General features: G+C 42.4%; 1 protein-coding gene across 2 annotated transcripts in view; it reads right to left on the reverse strand.

Moving 5' to 3' along the window:
- VEPH1 (ventricular zone expressed PH domain containing 1) overlaps positions 1 to 20,461 on the reverse strand; it is an 85,117-nt gene that overhangs the window by 13,190 nt on the left and 51,466 nt on the right. Inside the window, exons 9-11 of one of the 2 annotated variants that reach the window (XM_005141965.3) lie at positions 14,244 to 14,383; positions 10,164 to 10,298; positions 4,466 to 4,583 (exon numbers count right to left, since the gene is read on the reverse strand). In XM_005141965.3, the coding sequence (XP_005142022.1) occupies positions 4,466 to 4,583; positions 10,164 to 10,298; positions 14,244 to 14,383 (393 nt within the window). The remainder of the gene's footprint in view (positions 1 to 4,465; positions 4,584 to 10,163; positions 10,299 to 14,243; positions 14,384 to 20,461) is intronic. The other variant, XM_005141966.3, reaches the window with a different exon arrangement.

Consider the following 20,461-nt stretch of genomic DNA (forward strand, 5'->3'; position numbering starts at 1 on the left):
GAATTGCTTTTTTAAAGAGGAATTCATAAAAGCTCCTCAGTTTTACCCGAATCATTGCCCATGGGCACAATGTCTCTTCTGCAGCCCACAGGGATTACTACAATTTCTTTGTAAGCTTCCAGAATAGGAATGTACTGCAATTCCCTCTCCAGTTATCAAGAGGTTTTACTGATTTTTTTTTGTGCAAGAGCTTGTGAAGCCAACTGTCAATATAGGAGGTTATGTTGAAATGAGGTTCTTAAAGGACAGCTCTTCCTAACAGGGAGCTCACACGGCATTTACCAAAATTTCAAATGCCTTGAATGGTCATCATTAAAAAAAAAATAATAAAATAATAGTGTAACCTGGTTTTCCTAGCCCTGAGGACAGCTGCACAGTCAATGCAGATATGTGTATTTGAGCACGAGTTGCATTTGTGGGAATGCTCTTCCTGTATAACAGGAAAAGCCAATTTGGGATGACTTAACAGCACTTCTGGAAAACTGTGGTTATATAAGAAGTGCTTTGCAATCAGAAGAATGCATGAGAAATGTTCAAACTTTCTCTGTGTTAATTGCTACTTTGGGTATATCCACCACGTTGCTTAAGCATAACTGCCTCTTTCCTCACAAACTCATCCTCCAAGTGTAGCTTAGCTCCAAAAATCCTCCCAGCTACATCCAAACAAAACTATCATTGATCTGGCATCCTAAGGCAAGATTAAGGCTTTAAGGCATAATGCTTTCCTAAGTCTGGAGGATAAATGGCATCTTGCAACATGCATCCAAAAAATGCAACAAACCCCAACTTTAACAAAAACCAAAAGACAATAACAGAAAAAGAATTTGCCTCCAAATTAAGAAGAATTTGGTTGCTAAACAGCATTGTTGAGAGGAAGAAATTACTTTCTTATCTTTCAAAAGTACTTGAGATTTCAAAGGGTCTGTCCCACTGTGGAATGAAAATAAAAGATATTTTACAGCCTTTATGTTTCTTACCAATTCAAGGAGCTCTCTGAATCCTCTTTCTTGTGTCAGACTTTATATACCCAAAAAGACTGGAATGTCTCCAGCTCTGGTACAGCTTTTCCCAGCTACAGCAGCTCTACATCACCAATGCTAAGGCAAATTTGTCATTTACCTGCATATTTTTATTCCATTAAGCACAATCTTCCACATTCCTTTTCTACACCTGAGCTTTCATTTGAGCCATTCAATACTCTTGTTTTCTTGGTCTTCTAAAGGCTTTGAGAGCTGAGAAGCAAATGAAGGTATTCACAATGTGTCTTTCTTACAGAATTTTCTTTAAACTGAGATGAAGAAAGTACTTTCTCACAAAAAGGACAGTTACAGTCCAAAAATATTCTGTGCTTAGTTCCTCCTGTTCCTGACCATCCTCAGAGGCATGCCTGAACTTTTAGCCCTGGCTCTAAAACAAAGAGTAAATGATGATTTTGAGACACTTATGGCTATTAATGTCTTCTCCTACCTCTCGTGGGCTATGTCAGCAGAGACAGATGGAGGCTGGGCAGGAAGGACAGGCTGAGCACCTTTCTGAATGGGGGAAAGGCAGGCAGACCTGTGGGCAGTGATAGGTCTGAAAACTCCAGGCAAAACCCTCTGTGCCTTCAGTACTTGAGGAGGAAAAACCTCCTCCCAAATGTCCAGGCATCCTCCATACTCCTGAGTACTGTGGTGCTCAAGAAAAAGAAAGTGAAGTCTCAAGTTATTGCATCTGTTGAGAATTCATCATTTTGCTTACAACTTCAGTGCTGTATTTGCGTTTTTTTCCACTAGGCTTTAATTGATATCATACAGATACAAGGTGTAAAAAAGGTAAACCTGAAGAAAATAGTTTTCCCACTTCTAGAAAAGGCACTATAATTTACAGCGGCTTACATAAGTATCAGCTTATAGGAATGAAAGTCTAACTTGTACCTGGACCTGCTGTTGGGCTTGATAAAGGCAGTCGCCCCTTGCCCAGCTGGCCAAGTGCTCCCACATTCCTACATCTCCACGAATTTTGGCACTTCCTGTGAAAGACAGCAGTGCTGCACTGCCATTTGGGAACTGCTCAGGTTAGATGGCAAAACTTTGAATATATTAAACTCTTCTTTTCACACCAATGAATGAATGGAGAACTGTATTTACACACCCAAGGAAGAGGGAAGAGCACATGCATTTTGCTGCAACCTTTTCACAGCAGCTAAGGGAAATGGTGAACACTTAGAAGAGATGTGACCTTCTCCCTTATCTCTGTGGAATACTGTGATACCAAATCTACAACCTACAACAGTGCAATGTAATTTTTCACCATCCTGAGAGAACAAGTAGGTGAGAGATGTGGCGTGCTGGACCCCTGCTGCAGGCTTTCCACAGCAGGCATTACGCTCCCACTTCCTAAGGACCACTGGCATCAGGCAGAATATACAGTGTACACAACTCAAAACATCAGCTCAAGTGCTCTGCAAACAGACTCTAGAACCCCTTGTCAGTGGTACAGAGATGGTCACGCTTTTGTAAGCTCTTCTGATACTTACCAAAGAGTATTGAAGAATTCAGCAGGAATTTCTGCCTGCTGTCACAGTCTTTTATCGCTGTTTGCCTTGAGGTCAGACCCGTCTGAAGGCACCATTTGTATACTGGTAGTACTGGTGAGGTCTGGATCCCAGACCCAACTTCGTGCACCTAGCAGCAGAGCCACAGTACTGTGCCACACGGACCTCCCTGCACCATGTCCTGCTTCCGGCCCTTCTTATACCTTTCCTTGGAGGATGCAGCAGGGAAGCAAGGTGTCACCTGTCCTTTGATGTCTTCAGACTAGTGTCATTAGCAAAACCTAAGGCATCAACAAGGAATGGTGCCCCATGTCACACCAAGGACTGCCTTTTCCACCTTCATCTGCTCTGTTGTTTCTACTACAGTTGCCCTATCAGCATAATCGATAGCTTGCTACAAACACCCTAATTTTTGGACTAGTTAAATATCTTCGAAAACTCAGGACAAAGCTGTTTTACCAAGCTTTGAAATTTTAAGCAAGATACTCATAGAATCATAGAAGTGTTAGGGTTGGAAAGGACCTTAAGGTCATCTAGTTCCGATCCCCCTGCCGTGGGCAGGGACACCTCACACTAAACCATGTCACCCAAGGCTCTGTCCAACCTGGCCTTGAACACCACCAGGGATGGAGCATTCACAACTTCCTTGGGAAACCCATTCCAGTGCCTCACCACCCTAACATTAAAGAACTTCCTCCTTATATCCAGTCTAAACTTCACCTGTTTAAATCTGAAACTCTTGTCTTATCAGTCCCTAATGACTAGTTCCTCCCCAGCATCCCTATAGCCACCCTTCAATCATTATCATGTAGCTTTACCCATTATCATGTAGCTTTATCCTCATTATCCACATAGCTTGACGTATGTCTGTCACTGATGTGATGGACAAACAACAGTAAGAGCACGGTACTGACATGAAATTTCAGCTCAAAGCATGATTTCTTTTATGGACATTGAGTCCCATGAGAGTTGTGGAAAAAGGAGATGGTCCTATGAAATGAGCACAGACAGTTTGTGCCTGCAGGCCTGCAGCAGAGTCTGTGCCACTCTTGCAAGACTCACTAAAGACTTACTAAATTCAGGGTTGATGAAATATAAGGAGACGCTAGCTGTTAAAATAATAGCTGAAACAGCCAATTATTCAAAGGCTTAGCCAAAATATTCAAAATTCTTGGCCAGAATTGTGCAGATTTTTACAGAGTGGCAAAAAAACATCTAAGAAAAAAGCCATTCGTCTGAATTTCAGTGCACTGATCCAAAACATATGGGTATCAGAAAACAAAAAAGGAGAAAAGAATGTCATTAGAATCTTTTATCTGTGAAAAAGTGTATTTTCCACTCAGCCTGTTTTTTCGTATAGTTGAAGTAGTATGGCTGTTGTTAAGCACTGCCTTGCTCCTAAAAGGATGTGTACTATGGATCCAATTATATTGAAGCAAATAATACAGAAAACAAAGATGACATGAATCAGGTGTCGTATCTATGCCAGTGTCCCCTGACACATGGCAGCTGTGCAGTCTGCAGAGGACCTGGTCCAGCAAATGCAGCTGCCTTATCTGGACACTGCAAGATGGGTCCAGGTCCCTCTCATGCCCCACAAGTTAGTAGTTATACAGATTTATGAGTCTGCATTAATTTTGGATTTTATCCCTTTCATTAGTTTTGGATTTTATCCCTTTAAGCACACACCTAATGAAGTTTGTGCTTGCCTTGCTCATCAGAGAAACTGAGACCAGAGTTTAATGGAGAATTCCAACTAAAACAAGCGCTGCCTGTGCTATGCTGGACAGTTTGCTTTCCCTTTTCCCCAGCCTCTGCCACCACCACCAGAGACACAGCATTAACTAACTGTGAGCTTCACTCCATCCTCCACCCACCACAACTCCACCACCACACACACACCACCAGGGATGAAGGCAGATGACTTACCTGTTGCCTTTTCAGGGTTATTACACATGAAACACTGCCAGCTTCCTGCTTCCTCGCTGTAGCCGAATAAATCAAAGAACCTCACTTCTGCCAGGTGCATCTGCACATCGTCCAGGTCCTAGACCGGTAATGAGAAAAATCAAACCCACTCATGAGGTAAAGCACTGTGCTCTTAACAGCTCGTAACCCAAAATCAGAGAGGGATGCACAGCTGATGCCAACTAGCATCCTTTCCCATATGTCTCTTGCAGACAAACAACCTGCTGGGGCAAATGTGCTAAGCAGAACATATCTCTATCATCAGTAGTAGGTAATATATAAATTATTTATTAATCTGCAGGAGGCAGAGGGCTGGTCTGGGATTTTTTGTGTCTCTTTAGCTGTGCTGCCCAGCACATTTCCCACCAGCTGAACCACCTTTATTATCTCCATCCCTCTCAGGATTTTTTACAATGATCCAGCAAGTAGTGGTCTCTGCCAACATGCTGCAGTGCTGGGGTCTTCCTCCTGTCCAACTGGACCCCACAGAGTTAGTGGTTGGGGACCACCTTTTTGTTTTTAAAGAAAGAATAGGGGCTGTGAACACAGCCCCCTGTGAGAAACACTGGTACCAATGTTTAATGTAAATGTTCATATGAGCATTTCCAAAAGCGCAGCAACAACAGGACTGATTTAACTCACACAGAACACATCCAGGAAAATGTGACATTATTCTGCCAGTGAGAAGCCAGGAAAGGATTATGCATCTGCCAAGTAAACTGAATGTCTGATAAATGAATCCTACAGAAAGTATACTTGCAGCTTCAAGTATGGGAAAAGCCAGAGGATACTCCTTTTAAAGGAATTGCAATCAATAACACTGTATAATTCAGTGTATTCTAAATCCCATTATTTCATTTCAAAACAGTTTGTGATCTCACACTTAAACAAAGGTTGGTGTTAACTATTTATTTGCGAGGGGTCTTCACAGATCTGCAACAGTGCATGCTGAAGCCCAAAGAAAACATGGATTTGCACATCCAGTGGGGAAAATATAATCCCTTGCCAGGGACATTAGTTCACAGCACTGAACAAGGCTGTGCAAAGCATGTAGTTGTCTGATTTGGGCCTTTTCAGGCAAGCTCTCGTAAAGGAGAGGGAGCAGGAGGCCGGCTGGCTCACAGAGAGCTGTTAGCAAGATGTCTCTCCTTCAGAGCCTCTTTCAAGCCAGGAAACAGCTGTTTTCACAAGAACCAAAACACCCAAGACCAATTCAGACCTCTGCACGTTGCCTTGGATAACAAGTTCAGCTAAGCCAAACACTAAGTTTTAGCTAAATGGGAGCTCTCAGGTGCCCCCTCTGCATGCCAGAGGCCATCTCCCAATGGGTGTTAGGATGTCTGTAGGAAAGATGGCAAGGCAGAACATGAAGCACGGCTCACATCATCTGAGAAACTCCAAACAATAAAGGATTTCTTCCCTTTACAGAAGCAATATGCGGAGAAATGGGCTTCATAACACACAGGAAGACAGTAATCACACAACAAAGGTCTTGGACACACATTGGCTTTGTTTGCAAGGAAGTGCTGCAGGGTAGCATCGTCACAGCCAGGCTTTTCAATCTGAGGCCATGTGGGAGATGAGTGGGCAGGCTGCAGCAGAGAGGTCCCCTGCACTCCCTGGTTGCCTTGGTGGGCTCCACAGTAGCACTCAGCTGTGCAGTTCCATATGCCTCCTGCGCATGTTCGCTGGGGTCAGGGCTGTGTCCATAACTCTGTGCAGTCGGCCTCTGGGCTGGCCTGACCCAGCACACTAAAACTGGCTTGTACTGGCTATCACAGATAAAACTTGGTTATTTTGCTCTATAACTGCTCTTTATACATTGCTGGGTGTTCCTATTGCTGAAGTTCTTATTTTCCTCCAAAGAGGAATTTTATGCATTCGAGAAATTGAGCTGGCTGTTGTGTTGTGCAGCAGGAGCACTGTGCAGCTTCTCTCCATGTTTCTCCAGCTGCTGAGTTGGCAATGGATCTAACAGTCCAGGTCCCTGCCTTCCTTCAGATACTTTGTCTGTGGTGTGGGATCCCCAGTATGTCCCCCCGGGGTGGAGGGACAGACCACACCAGCCCACCATGGTCTCCTCCCTACTTCAGGCTCTCAGTGGAGGGGCAGATTTCCCTTCAAGAAGCGGATGGCAGAGTGGAGCATGGCCAGTAGTGCACCCTGCCCCAAAGTGCCCTGATCTTCCTCATGTATATGGGAGGACTGAAGATGTGCAAAATAACAATGGTACTGCTCTCAGTGGGTCAGCACACGACGTTATAATGGCACATAGATGACATTGAACAGAAAGTCTAGGAGCTTCTCCATCCTGTGAAAAAAACTTTTAGTGGCTGCAATGAGCCAGCTCTAGACTGAAAGTGAAATAGCACTGAAATGTCAATGCAGCAATCTTCCTTTTCCACTCTGTGCTCAAGTACACTTGAAATATCTTCAACAAGCCACTTATTTCAAGGAGGGGAAGCACAGGGGAAAAAAGCCCAATTGGAGAGAAAAGATTAATCTCATCGCCATATTCCTTTGTCTTGAAAACTTCAGTGACTCCACTGTGAAAACATAGCACTTCTTTCTGCTACATAAACAGAGATAGCAAACGAAGGAAAGGAAAGAACAAAACAATGGCTTAAAAATGTTAATTATTCTCTTGCAAGGCTGCTCAACAAAAGACTCTCTTAGAGACATCACATGGGGCTCATAAAGTAGCCAGCATCTCACTCTTCTGACACAGCATGAGTCAACACAAAGAATTCAGAAACAAGCTCAAAAATGGCTTAGTTTTTGTAATGTGTCCTGCGTATACTTTGATAAAGAACTATGAAGCAACTGAACGGAAATCCGTAAGGATGTACATCTGGAAATGCTTTACTTCTGGCATATCTTAAGCCATGTTGTATAAATATTTTTTGTGGCATGAACAGGCTGCCTGGTGAAACACAACACCAGGCAGGTATTTGCTGCAATATCTGTAAACCAGGTATTTGCTGCAATCCCTTGCACACCCGTCCTGGGCTGAAACTGAAAATTGCTTACAGTGATGTAAATCTGAAAATATGTATCCAAATTTACGCTGGAATAATCCACTGATGTTGGGTTTTTTTTGTTGTTTTTTTTTTTCCCAGGTTTGCAAAATGCTGTAGAATCTGTGTTGGGAAAAAAAAAACCAAAACAACAAACCAACAAACAAATCCCTACATTAATTTGTTCTGGATTGACCACAGGGCAAACAGGGATTGCAGAGCAGTATTGCAGTACTGGCTTCACTGTGGTTCCTGTTGGCTACTGGGGGTTGGACCTTCCCTATGTGCTCACAGCACAGAAACTCCTCAATTCTGACAAAGCATTCTGACACTGCTATAACAGAACACATGATACTTTATATAAAGTGTAGGACAAGGAGCAATGGGTGTAAACTGGAGCATAGGAGGTTCCACGTTAACATCAGGAAGAACTTCTTTACTGTAAGAGTGACAGAGCACTGGAACAGGTTGCCCAGGGGGGTTGTGGAGTCTCCTACGTTGGAGATATTCAAGGCCCGCCTGGACAAGTTCCTGTGTGATGTACTCTAGGTTACCCTGCTCTTGCAGGGGGGTTGGACTAGATGATCTTTTGAGGTCCCTTCCAACCCTCGGGATTCTGTGATTGTGTGATTCTGTGTAACAGATTACATTGATGCTGTATTCACATCAACAGATTTAAAAATATTTCAGATTAAAAGTGTTACCCTTACTGAAACAACCACAGCCACATAATTTTGCTTCCTGCTTTACTGGCAAAGGAATAACATGAACAACTAATAATTTTGTCAAGTAATTCACAACATTAGAAGTTCTATTAGAAATGGGAACAACTAATGAAATGAAAAAGTCACATTATAACAGAAGCTTAGTCTGTCAAGCAAAGTAAGGACTGGGTCATGGAAGAAATATTCCCACTAGATTTTCTGGGAAATGTAAAAGCCAAAGGAAACAGCAAGCCTAGGTCTCACTCCCAGAAAACTCAATGGCACTTTTATTGGCAAACCAAACGGAAAGTGCACTAGAAACAAACTCAGGTCCTGTACTACTAAGCAAAACCAAAACTGAGAAAGTAAATTTGGCAGCATACTCTGGAGACCAAGACTGAATGTTAAAGTCTTCAAAAGTGTTTTACATCTGCCTGACCTTCTTCAGCCTTCAAAGGCTCTTAGACAATCTGCAGCTCCCGAGTTTCCAAAATTCAATTCACTGATAATTCATTAAATCACTGAAGATCAGTATGTCATTTTCGAGCTCCAATATTTTGGGAACTCAGAGATACTGTTACTGTCACAGAGTGATGAAAGTTCCCAAAATAGGCCAAATGCTAGTATCAGAGCAGAAGTAGGATTATGCATCCAATGTTCTGGAGACTAATCCTGTTTCTAGGGTGTTTGACATGTTTTGTAGACTTTGTGTGTGATGCACTACATCTAATCCTACCCATGAAGGCATGTTCTTTCCTAAGCTTTTTATCACCCCAAACTCCTTCATACTCTACCAGCTCTGACTTTTGACTGGTAGACCTTGGCACAGACTCAAGTTAAACCAGTATTGAACAGAAAAACAGTTCTAATGCCTTTGGATGAGCCAGCTAGGATTTTAGTAGCAGCTAAAAAAAAATACTTAGTGCAAGCTCCACTGTGTCTAAGTAAAACTGGCCCATAAGCTGGGTCTCAGATGCGGGGATGCCCTTCTCCTCATACAAGTCACAGCAGGAGTTCCCACTTCAATGCAACATTATCTTGGGGGTTCAGCAGGTGTTCCTAACAAAACTCCTATTTTAAAATCAGCCATAGCCTTAGTAAATTAATCTTATTCAGTCAGACATCTTCATGCGTACACTATTCTGAGAGAGAGCATTTTAAAATCATGTTTGACAAATCATTTCATCCAATTAAGCTGGATGGAGATGTTCAGGAATAAATAGATATTTGTTTTACAATCCTACAGTGTTGTTTTCCAAAAAGCCTGATTAATAGCTTTGAAATAGCATTTGCTGAAATCCCAGAGACAGTAAACAGCTTTGAAAGATTAATCTTTTAAACTGATGGGGGTAACTAATGGTGCCTGTGCAAATGATCATTTCCATAAAATCCAAGTCTGTGTTTAACTAGGTGAATTTCCAAGTGGCTGCCAAACAGTCCACGGTGGCAGCTAATCTGAATCTACAGTTTGAAACTGCAAGCGGGGAAACATCCACATGCAGCATCACCATTTTTCATCTTGTTGGGAACAATTCACAGGAAGCAGGGAGAAGGGGGCAGAGAACTAGCCTGAAGACCTTCCAAAGCATGGTACAAAGGAACACCATGGACCCTTTGCAGAGGTTGTAAATACAATGGCTGGTGAACATTTTTCAACCTCCCCACAGGTGAGTGCTTCTTATAAAAGGGAGGTCAGAGGCATGCACCATATGGACATCCAGAAGAGGACTTGCCATGTCAGTAAGTGCGAATGCTCAGAAGATGCTGGAACTAAGACAAAGAAAGGGAAGGGGCAGGGAAGGAAGTTTTGTTTGTCATGATTTGAGCACAACAAGGGCTTCCTGTAGCTATTGTAAGGGTTCTTGTTCAGCTGTTCTAAAAGTCATGGCAAAGTTCTATTTTTTTTTCCTGAGGAAAAAAGAAAACAAGACCACTTACCTTTTGGTGTGGAAATGTAGACTGTATCATGGCAGTTTCAAAACTATGTGTCCCCTTAAGCTGTGTCTTCTCCCACAGGGCTTTAAGGACTTGCACAGAATTACTCTGTATGGACAAAGGTTCTGCAAACAAGCTCTAAAGTGAATGTTGAAAACAGGATTTCAGGCACTTTTAACTTTGTCATTAACAAAGAACATCTCTTTCTTACAGTGGGGCAGGCATGCAGATAACCGGGGGTTAGTTCATTTCTCTGTGAGGAGTTGTGATGGATCAATATGCACACAATTAGATATATCCTCCAATATTTCATTTCCTCTGGGGCTTTTCTTGTTTATTGTACATTACAAGTCTTTACAGTCTGCGGCTCACCAACGATTATCTATCAACAACCACTATGTGCAGCCACTTGCATGTCATTTTTGTTTTGAAATGCTAGTCTATCAAAACACTAGCAGCAGTGGCCTCTGTGAACCAGGTGCAGATCTCAGTGACATGCAGCTTTCTGGAAAAGACACATCGTTTACCAGTTAACGCAAAGTGATGCTTAGAACCACTGCAGATTTGTGATGTTTATCTGGACCTGACTGCAGCTCTTGGTCCTTGTGTGGGGAAGAGTAACAGTGCAACGATTGTGACTGCACTGAACAGAGAGCAGGATGAAATGCAAGAGAAAAAAACCTCCACCAAACACATTCAACACAAATTTTACTGGCAGAGGACAGGAATTTTCAGCCTGTGAACATTCACAAAACAAGACGAAACCTGTGTTGGGTTGGGTGCTTTCACTGCCAAAGCTCCCTCTTTCAAAGGACAGCAAGGATACAACCTTAGACTGCTTCATATTATTCTAGTATTTCAACAGCATTAAGTTCTTTGTTGTATAAACTGCACACAGAGTCAATGTTACAAGAACACTGCTGTGGCTGAGACAGCTTAGCATTTCTACGTCTACTTTATCTATTTGCATGCAGGAGCCATGTTAAGAGTGCACAAACAAATCTGATTTTCCATATTTCCAGTATTTGATTTTGCAATATGAACCATGAACCTTCTTTTAATGTAGGTTTCCTGGATGGACATTCCTCCCTCTCTTTCTAAGCAGAAACTGAACAATCCTAATCCCACTGTTTGGCATCCAACTGACACAGACGCATTTCAGTAAGACTCAACTGGGAAATTTATCATGGCTGAGGCAATGCATTTTTTCCAGCTAAACTCTCAGAAACAGCCAGATCATTTTGTTCAAATTAAAAGGGAGAAGCAGTCAGCTCCAGGCAGCCACCTGGCACAGGAAAATGGCAGCCCAATTAGTTTGTGTTTGGCAAATTTACGAGTGACTCTAGAGAAGGGACACGTTGGACAGCCCCTTGCTTGCTGGTGCTACCATAGTGATGTGACCCTGTCCTGCTTTAATCATTAATAACCTCATTTCATTAATCGTATAGCATTAGAGAATTATTTTAATGAATCTGTGAACCAAAGCATCCTATTGAAACCACTCTAATATTAACACTCCATTTTTGTCCCATTTGTTAATCATCACTTAACTGTAAGACACTTTCTGAGATCTTCACTGACATATACTTCTCTTCCTATTGTCCTACAGTAATAATTTGCCATTTCACAACTTCCATCCAAGGATTTTGAAGCGTGATAAAACTATTCACTAATATTTTAGAAATTAAATAGAACACAGGGTCATGAAGTTAAGGATCTGTTCTGGAGACCTAAGAGAAAAAGTCTCTCTTGCTTTTACTTTTGCAGAACAGAGATATAAATAATATGGAGTGACTGGCAAAAAAAAAGAAAAAAAAAAACATGGTAACTAGCATTGAAACAGTCAGAAACTGTGTATTAGCCATCTGTCTGTAAATCTATGACAGACCTGCTGAAAACGACATTTTTATCACCAGCCTTTCATTTAACTTATTAATAACACACTATAAATACATTTTATGTCAAATTTATCTCTTACACAATTTCACAGGCTTAAATAACATCATCCCAGGGCTGAATTTAGGGCCCTGTATTTAATTTAGTAATAGTTATATACCCGGTACTTAAAAGCTTCAGGATTTCAAACAAAATAAAATCATAAATTATCTGACATCAAACACCATCCTTATGTACAGCAGGCTCCAACACTCAAGTGCAACACAAGAGGAACCATTTGTTTAATTCCCTTCCCTCTTCTCTTCCTCTCCCCCCTCCCCCTCCCATTAATAGAGTATTAACTGCTGTGTTTACAGCATGCTTGCAAAGGCAAACTAAACTGTGATCCTTTGAGCCTGGCTCTGGCAGCATGGAGGATTTCTGCTGTGGGCTCCTTGGCGTGGGAGCCTAGGGCCAGGAGTAGCACTGGCAGAGCTGGAACAAGCTAACAAGACTGTAGTGGAAGAGGCACTGCAGTGGGGCAAATGCAATTACCCAGCCCAGAGCAGGGAAAGCAGCAGGCAATGGAGGGACCAGTGTACAGAGGCAGTGTCTGAAGGAAGCAAGACCCAACAGAGACACATGGGGATGGGGAAGGAGGGCAGTGGGCATCCTAGCGCAGAGGAATGGGGAAGGAAAGTAGTATTCCCCTGTGAGCTGGGAACTATGTGAAGCTCAATAGTCCTCATAAAAGATGGAACAGGCAGGGCTAAATTCAGAAGTACCTGGGAAGGGGTTAAAGGCAGAGAGTTTTCAGTGAAGAAATGATCAGGAAAAGGCAAGGCATGAGGGATTAAAGATGGAATCATTGCTTATGTTGTCAGTGCAACTGAGTCAAACCATCAACCACAGAAAGAGCAGAGGTCGTTGCGCTAAAGTGGAGTGGCAGGGGCAGTGGAGGCTGCAGAGTGGCAAGCGAGAAAAGCCAGTGCTGCTGCCTGTCTCCTCTGCATCTGCTCCTCCTTTCACATTTTTGTGTGGTTTTGTACTTTTGTTCATACTTTCCAATACCTGTTTTCCTCTCATCAGGAATAAAAGGATACACCTGCAACATAATTCATTTATTCTCTCTAGGTCCTGTTAAAATTCAATCTCTTTCTTCAGGTTTTCATTTGCAGAGTAAAATTCACCTCCTTTATTTTCTTTGCTTCCTTTGCTCTGCTCTGTCACTGTCCTGTCCTTCCCCAACCACCTCTCAGCTTGGCTCCCGACCATCCCCATTCCTCATCTACAGCAAAGCCCCCATTCTCACAAGCAGCTTACACAGGCATCTCCAGATCCAGAGAAATCACTTCTTGTACCAAAACACCCAAATACTCCCACTGACCTGCATTTTTTTAAATCCTTTTATTTGTACGTATTTAGGGACTAACACAAGGAAGAGCAATTCAAGCAGTGAAATTAATAGCATAACTTACTGTGAATGTTTTAAATTCATATAAATCCTTTGTATTTCTAAGGTTGCTTTAGCGTTGGTTGATTCTATAAACTACAGCAAACAGATCTAAATAGGCTGAAAAACTGAAGCTTACTATTTTAACACAAACCCCACTTGCTTAATCTTGAAATGTGAATGTAATGATTTCTCTTACAATGTCATACTATTTGTAATGTATTTAGCAAGTCCACATAGGTCCAAATACTGGGCTGGATTTGGAAACAGTATTAAAATGGGGATGTAGCTGTAGGGTTGGTAGGGGAATAGCAATAATCAGATTTGCAAATCCTGCTCAGTCAAAATGTCTGCAGTAAAAAAATCGCAGTGAGTGCTGCACCTCAAACCTCCACTTACAACCTCAGGGTCGACTCTGTTCCCCTGCAAATGTACTGCAATGTTCCTATTCATTTGCAAGGCATCTGGGACTTACTGGAAGTTTTGCCTGAATGAGGGCAACAAGGTTTAGTCCCACTTTTTTATCCCCTGACTTTGTAATCTCACCAGACTTTGAATTTGTTGTGTTTAATAGAAATATAAAAACTTATAAAATGCAAAATCATTTCAACCTACTATAACGGCTTTCTGAGAAATCACAGGGGTCACAAAGCACAGTGAGTTAGAAGTGTATTTAACAAGAGAAAGTGTTAAAACATTCTTTCCAAGTGCAACATGAACAATGTAGAGATGCCATGAATTTGTATTGCACACACCTGCTGGAAGAGGAACATGATATGGATCCACAGTGAAGGCTGCTGGCTGATGAGGGTAAAACTGGATTTACTGTACAGGCAGTAATGGCCCTTCAGGGGACAGCTAAAGAACAGCTTTGCTTCACAGCTTCTAACAGTATCTAGAAATAAATATAGAGAATATTAAAATTAACTACATTAAAGACAAAAACCTAACTGTTCATTACCAGTGTGAGGGCATGTATTTCCAGTAAGGGGGGGTATCTCAGTCTGGGTCAACTCCTGCAGCTTTCAGAACAATACTAGGGAAATTTGGCCTCCTGTTCTTTAAATCTTATATAGTCATCATTTACTTCCAAAAGGTGCAAGACAGTGCACAGTCAGGCTGTTTACCTTCTTGTTGCTTTCTCCTGCATTTGATACCAATATTTATCTTACCAAAACAGACAGATCTGTCAGAACCATTCCTTATTGCAAAACAACCACATGGGAGTCTGATATCTGTGGGATCCTTGCTGAGACTTTGCACAGCTAAAGCTGATGTCTGTAGGGATGGAGGAGTGCATCTCCTAGCTAGGAATGGGCTCATTCAGCCCCTGGTAAAAGCTGCAGTACTTCCCATTTGCAGTGGATTCTGCAGAGCCAAAAGGTGCATAAGTCAATTTACAACACTATCGTGCATGTCGCGTGTTCTCTCTGCAGGCCATCTTGTACATTTATCACCAAAAGTACCACCATTTCAAAGAAGAGCATCAGTGAGTATTCACTGAGCTGTTTGTCACCTCAGGAAGCTGAGTTGCCAGCCCCTGCCCAGCACTTCGAGGACTCCCAGCTGCAGTTCCTCTTCCCATCCACCCAGGAGCTGTAGCTCCAGAGCTCAGCTCCACCTGAACCTACCCATGCAGGGATGCTCTGCCTACAACCTGGCTTTTAAGGGGACCAGGTGCTACAACTCCCACGTTTTAACAAGCATATGTACTACGAGTCTGCTGGTCATACCCAATTTTTACACACTAGGCCAGGGAGCGGCAACTTTTGCAGCTATTCTGAGAGCCAAAACGCACGAGTCAAAGGAGTCATTGCTGCTGCCATACTGCAAGGCACAATGTGACACATTCAAATCAGCAAGCCAGTGCAAGGGCAGCCACTGCCAGAGCCCACTGGCCACAATGCCAGCCCAGCCACAGACTTTGCAGAAGAAAACACATGGAGAAGAAAAGGCACAGAGCTGAGGTCCAACCGGACAGGAGGCTGCAGATGCTTGCACAATTACACGCCAGGAAAGGTGTATAATCACCTTTGAATGTCCATTCACAGCCGCAACTCAGTGTCACACACTCAACACAGAGGTTTTTCACCAAAGTGCAGTGTGGCTTGCAGACCCAGCTCTGGGACACTACAGAGAGGCAGAGCATCTCCAGTCCACACCACTCTGTTAAATACTGGCCATTTATGCCATCAATGATCGTGTCACCTGTTGATAAAAATCCCACAGTGGTTACATGCAATCTGAAAGTGACATTTGGGATCAGCTGCTCAGTACAGAGCTATAATGTCACATAATGTTACCTGATTCTGAATTTCCATACTGGTTTTAACTGGAAATGAAACCCTTGAGATGCACAATTCCACTTTGCAGAATATTGACCTTAAACCCTCATTTTCTGTCTTTGGGTGACTACTCAGAATGACAACAGCATGTTAGGGATAACCTATTCAGACTTTTTTGTTAACTTAAAATAGTGGTGGTATTTTATAGCCCCTTTAAACAGGAACAAACAGCTATCCAAGATAAAGGCACAGAAAACAAGAGACAGAGATCCTTAGATCACGACCTTGTTGCAAACACAGGAGAGCTGTACCCCCTTTACTCAGCTGGAGGGTTGAATTTAGAAGGGGAGAGGAACAACCTGACCCACCAGAAACCCAGTTTCCTAGCTAAAGTCAGGAATGATAGACAGACAGATGAGCTGCCATGCAGTGGCTGATGAGCCCACTAGATCTATGCACCAAACCACTGTTGCTCTCCTTTCTTGGGGCCCTGGCCTGCCAGCACCTACAGAACCAGAGCTGAAGTGCTTTCAAAGAGAAGAGAGCACAGTGCAGGCTCCTGTGACACTGGACAGCCAGGTCTCACCGTACAGCATCCACAGAATGAATCACCAGTTGAGAGGGCTGACATGGGCCAGATGCACAGGCAGCATTACTCAGAGTCTCGTGGTATCCTGGTGAGCCCCTGTGCAGTGAAGGTGTAGGAATAAAATGTTGTAAGAAAACATCCTAACTGGAAAAATGAGCTGTAACTTTTTAGAGAACATGGCTAGGAGGAGACAGTTTAAATAGCATGACCTTCTGGATCTACTGACAGTGAGAGCCAGTAACAAGGAAGACAGATATCAGAAGGCTTTTCTGTTCACCAGCAGACCATCTTGAAATACTTGTTGGTTTTAACATTTTTCATCTAATCAGGACATGAAAGCATAGGAGAGAAATGTAATAAATTCAGCATTTCACATAAACCACAGTGTATGAGGAGTGAGTTTACCAGAGGCACAAAGTCTGGGTCCCTGGAATTAAGGTATCAATGGATCAGATTGTCTCTGAAAATGGAGAAAACTCAAAACTTGGATGTTGGAAGCTGTCAAAGATACTATAGAGAAGCCAGATGGTTGTTAAGGTAGGAGAAAAAACTTCAGAAGCTGGCAAGTGGAAACCACTCTGATATCCTTTGACAAAGCTGTTTGAAATTGCTGAGTAAAGGAGGGCACCAGTACCAAGCTGGGGCTGCAGAGCTCACTCAGACTCCACTGAGGCACAGAAGGGATCTGAGAAGTAGAGGTACAAGAAGGTTAAAGTTAGAGTTTGCAAGGAACAATAGAGTCACTACATGTGCTGTGAGGAAACACACACAAGCCAAAGCAGTGCATAATATTTGGAAATGAGCACAAGAACCAAACCAGATCGTAGCAACCATAAAGCAAAGGATGACAACAGCACTCCTTCCTCAGAGGAACTCAGCAACATTACAGCAGATGAAACTTGGATTATCTGGAAACCAATGGAATGTTCATTAATCTTTAATCACAAGCAGGTGCAAAAGCCAAATAGGGGGCAGAAGGAGCAATAGTGAAAGCAGAAGAAAAGCCAGAGGCACTAGGAGGTCAGAGAGTCAGACCAGGCAGTAAGCTTTCTTCCTAGAGAGGGAGTTCATGAACCATGTCAAAATGATGAGCTGAGCAGGACTACAAGCATCAACTGAATCACTCCCCACCAAAGAGACAGGAGGAAGAACCTTGGTCAGTCCTAGCTCCTTTAGCCTATGGATGAGCCAAAAAGAAAATCCACCCATATGTGCCCCTAGAAAGAGCATTTAGCAAAAGGCTACTTTGAAGATGTTTCTTTTCCTGTGAAACAGTGATGGAAATAGGAGCTGGAGTGGGGCGGGCCACTGCTCTTGTCTTCACCAAACACACCAAAAAGAGAGGCACCCTCTGTGGTGTTAGGAAACACGGCACTCTTTCCTCCTGTGAAGGCCTGAAAAAATGAATATATTACAGGAGAATGTTGCCTTGAAGGAGGAAAGAATCCACACAAAGTAGTGTCTTGATGCCAAGCATTGGGCATTTGTAGACTGCTCTTGAAGAAAACAACATTAATTGTGCATACTGACTAAATCCTGTGGAATTGTATGAGTGCCGTTTGGATCACGTCAATCAACTAAGTGCAAACATACTCTTGAGATCTACAGTGGGATGCTATTAGAAGGGTGTGTATGACCATTAGCTTTCAGCAACAGAAAGCCAGGGCTTAGTTAAGCCAACAAAGATGCAAATGCTGTTAAACTGAGATATTTGGAAGATGGGAAATTTAGATTAGATATTAGGAAGAAATTATTTGCTATGATGGTAGTGAGACACACAGAGAAACTACGGCTGCCCCATCCCTGGAAGTGTTTAAGGCCAGATTGGATGGGGATTTGAGCACAACCTGGGCTAGTGGAAGACATTCATGCTCCTGGCAAGACGGTTGGAACTTTATGATCTTTAAGGTCCCTTCCAACCCAAACCCCTCCATGATTCCATGATGCTCCAAGGAGGCTGCTGACAGAATACTCTTCCAAACTAAAGACCCCTGTTTTATGCATCACAGATGAGAACAAAACTTTAACTTCAGTACACTCCACCGGAAGTAGAGGCTTGGTGGTCTTGGTTCCTGTGTGTGAAAAGTGTAATAGTTCATTATGGGAAACCACTTTTAGCTATAAGCCACATACTGCCACTGTGAAAAGTCACAAATGTATGAATTGACAAGAAACATGGGAGACGTTTAAAGGCTGCAGGCAAATATTAGAGTGCATTTAACAACTGTGCAAGGCAGCAGAGTCCAGAGCTAGATTTCTTGTAACCTACAGTGAGTCCACAGTAAGTCCACATCAATCTGATTATATCCCACCTGGACAATCTTCCACAGAAGTCATTGCAGCTGGGAGCAGAAGGCTGCAGAATCTCAGGATACCAGCCCCCAGTTAGCAGTTAAGAGAAAGGATGCCCACTGCTAGGTGGGACTGTGTTTAACAGGACTCTGAAGGAGGTTTCTAAATGCTGTAGAATAAAAAATTGCAAAGGTTATATGGAGACACACAAACCCCTAACAAATTTCTTAGCAAGACATTGTGGATGACATTGAGAAGAATCCTGAGGCTGATAATACATGCCAAAATAAATGTAATTTCAAGGGCTGGAGTCCATGCTGGCTGAGCAAAAAGTTAGTTCCTGGAAATAAGTAGCATTCATTTGTCAATACCAACTGAAAAAATGCCTCTTACTCAGACACTCTTCAAACCTTTGGCATGAGTGATTACTCATAGCTATTTCTGCATTGGTGTGCTGAATTTGGCAATATCTGGTAACAAGCCACAGTTCACTACATGTCTTTTTCAGTGGTTTGCAATGAACTATGAGTTTCAACATAGAACAGCTAATCTCAGTTATCCCAGGGTCAGCAGAAAGTGGTATTTAAATAATAAGCCTATTCTGATGAAAATTAAGATGACCCAGATACATATCTAGCACTGTTACACTATATACTACTCAACTCCAAACCAACACACCAGTACCATAAGAAGCCAAACCTAAGCACTGAATGTTTCTAGAAATTACAATATTACTCTTGTGTTTCCCCACTTGTGGAGCAATTTCAATTCAGTCTATTCACTATATCCTACTGTAGCAGAGTAATGACATTCACCATGGGGTGTGATATTTCTAGTATACTGTTGCACTTTTATAATACATATTAAAGGATCCCAAAGAACCATTATTTAAATCTCACCATGTCTGTCACAGTAGGTCATTTTTACTGTACCTTGTGGGTAAGTTAGAAGTGTGGCATGATCATTTAGGAACAAAGTGTGCATGTGACACATACGTGTGTGTGCTTGTGCTCAGACATACTCTGAGTGAAAAAGGTGCTTTTAAAATCATTGCAGTATTTATGAATTGCATAAATTTATTTCATACATAAGTATGAATTACTGATGTAATTCATCAGTACAATACACAGTTTAAGAAGATAAATTTTGGGCTTTCCTAAAACACATGTACATAAATCAGGCGAGCTTTAGATAAACTATGTTGCATACTTTTCCCAGTCCATCATTGCAAGTTATATAAAATACTGTGAAACAAGCATAAGCCTTGTGTAATTCCAATGGATTTCAGAGGAGTTAAAGTACAGAAAATGCAACATAGAGCAAGACCAGTTAACACTGTGAGATTGGAAGGCAGTCATTTCTAAGGAAAACAACTCACTGCATTTGCATTTGGCAATGCACAGCATCTGACAAAGGGAAATCTGATGGGTGTGCAGGGATCAGGTCTGTAGCTTTAGCTAGGAGAGGGGAGCATACACCAATTTTTGCTAGGAAGAACAAAAATAAATCACTTGCAGGCTTGGGTTAGCAAAAAAGCTCTGAAGGTGAAAAGAAACCAGTCTCAGCCTATGAGCGTGGAGACAATGTAATTCCCTGAATCTCTGTGTAATTCCATGTGTGGAAACACGCAACCACTCACCCTGACTTTATGTGGTAAGGAAAGATTAATATAGCCTCAAGAACTTTTCAGATTATCAGTAAGGTACAACACACAGGAGAGTCCTGTCAACAGAACCTACTGACTCTGCAACAGCTCCCTCAGTACACAGCACATCTTGATGAGTGTTGGTAATCCAATGTTGATTAA

This window comes from Melopsittacus undulatus, chromosome 6, assembly GCF_012275295.1.
Source record: "Melopsittacus undulatus isolate bMelUnd1 chromosome 6, bMelUnd1.mat.Z, whole genome shotgun sequence".
Taxonomy (NCBI): Eukaryota; Metazoa; Chordata; class Aves; order Psittaciformes; family Psittaculidae; genus Melopsittacus; species Melopsittacus undulatus.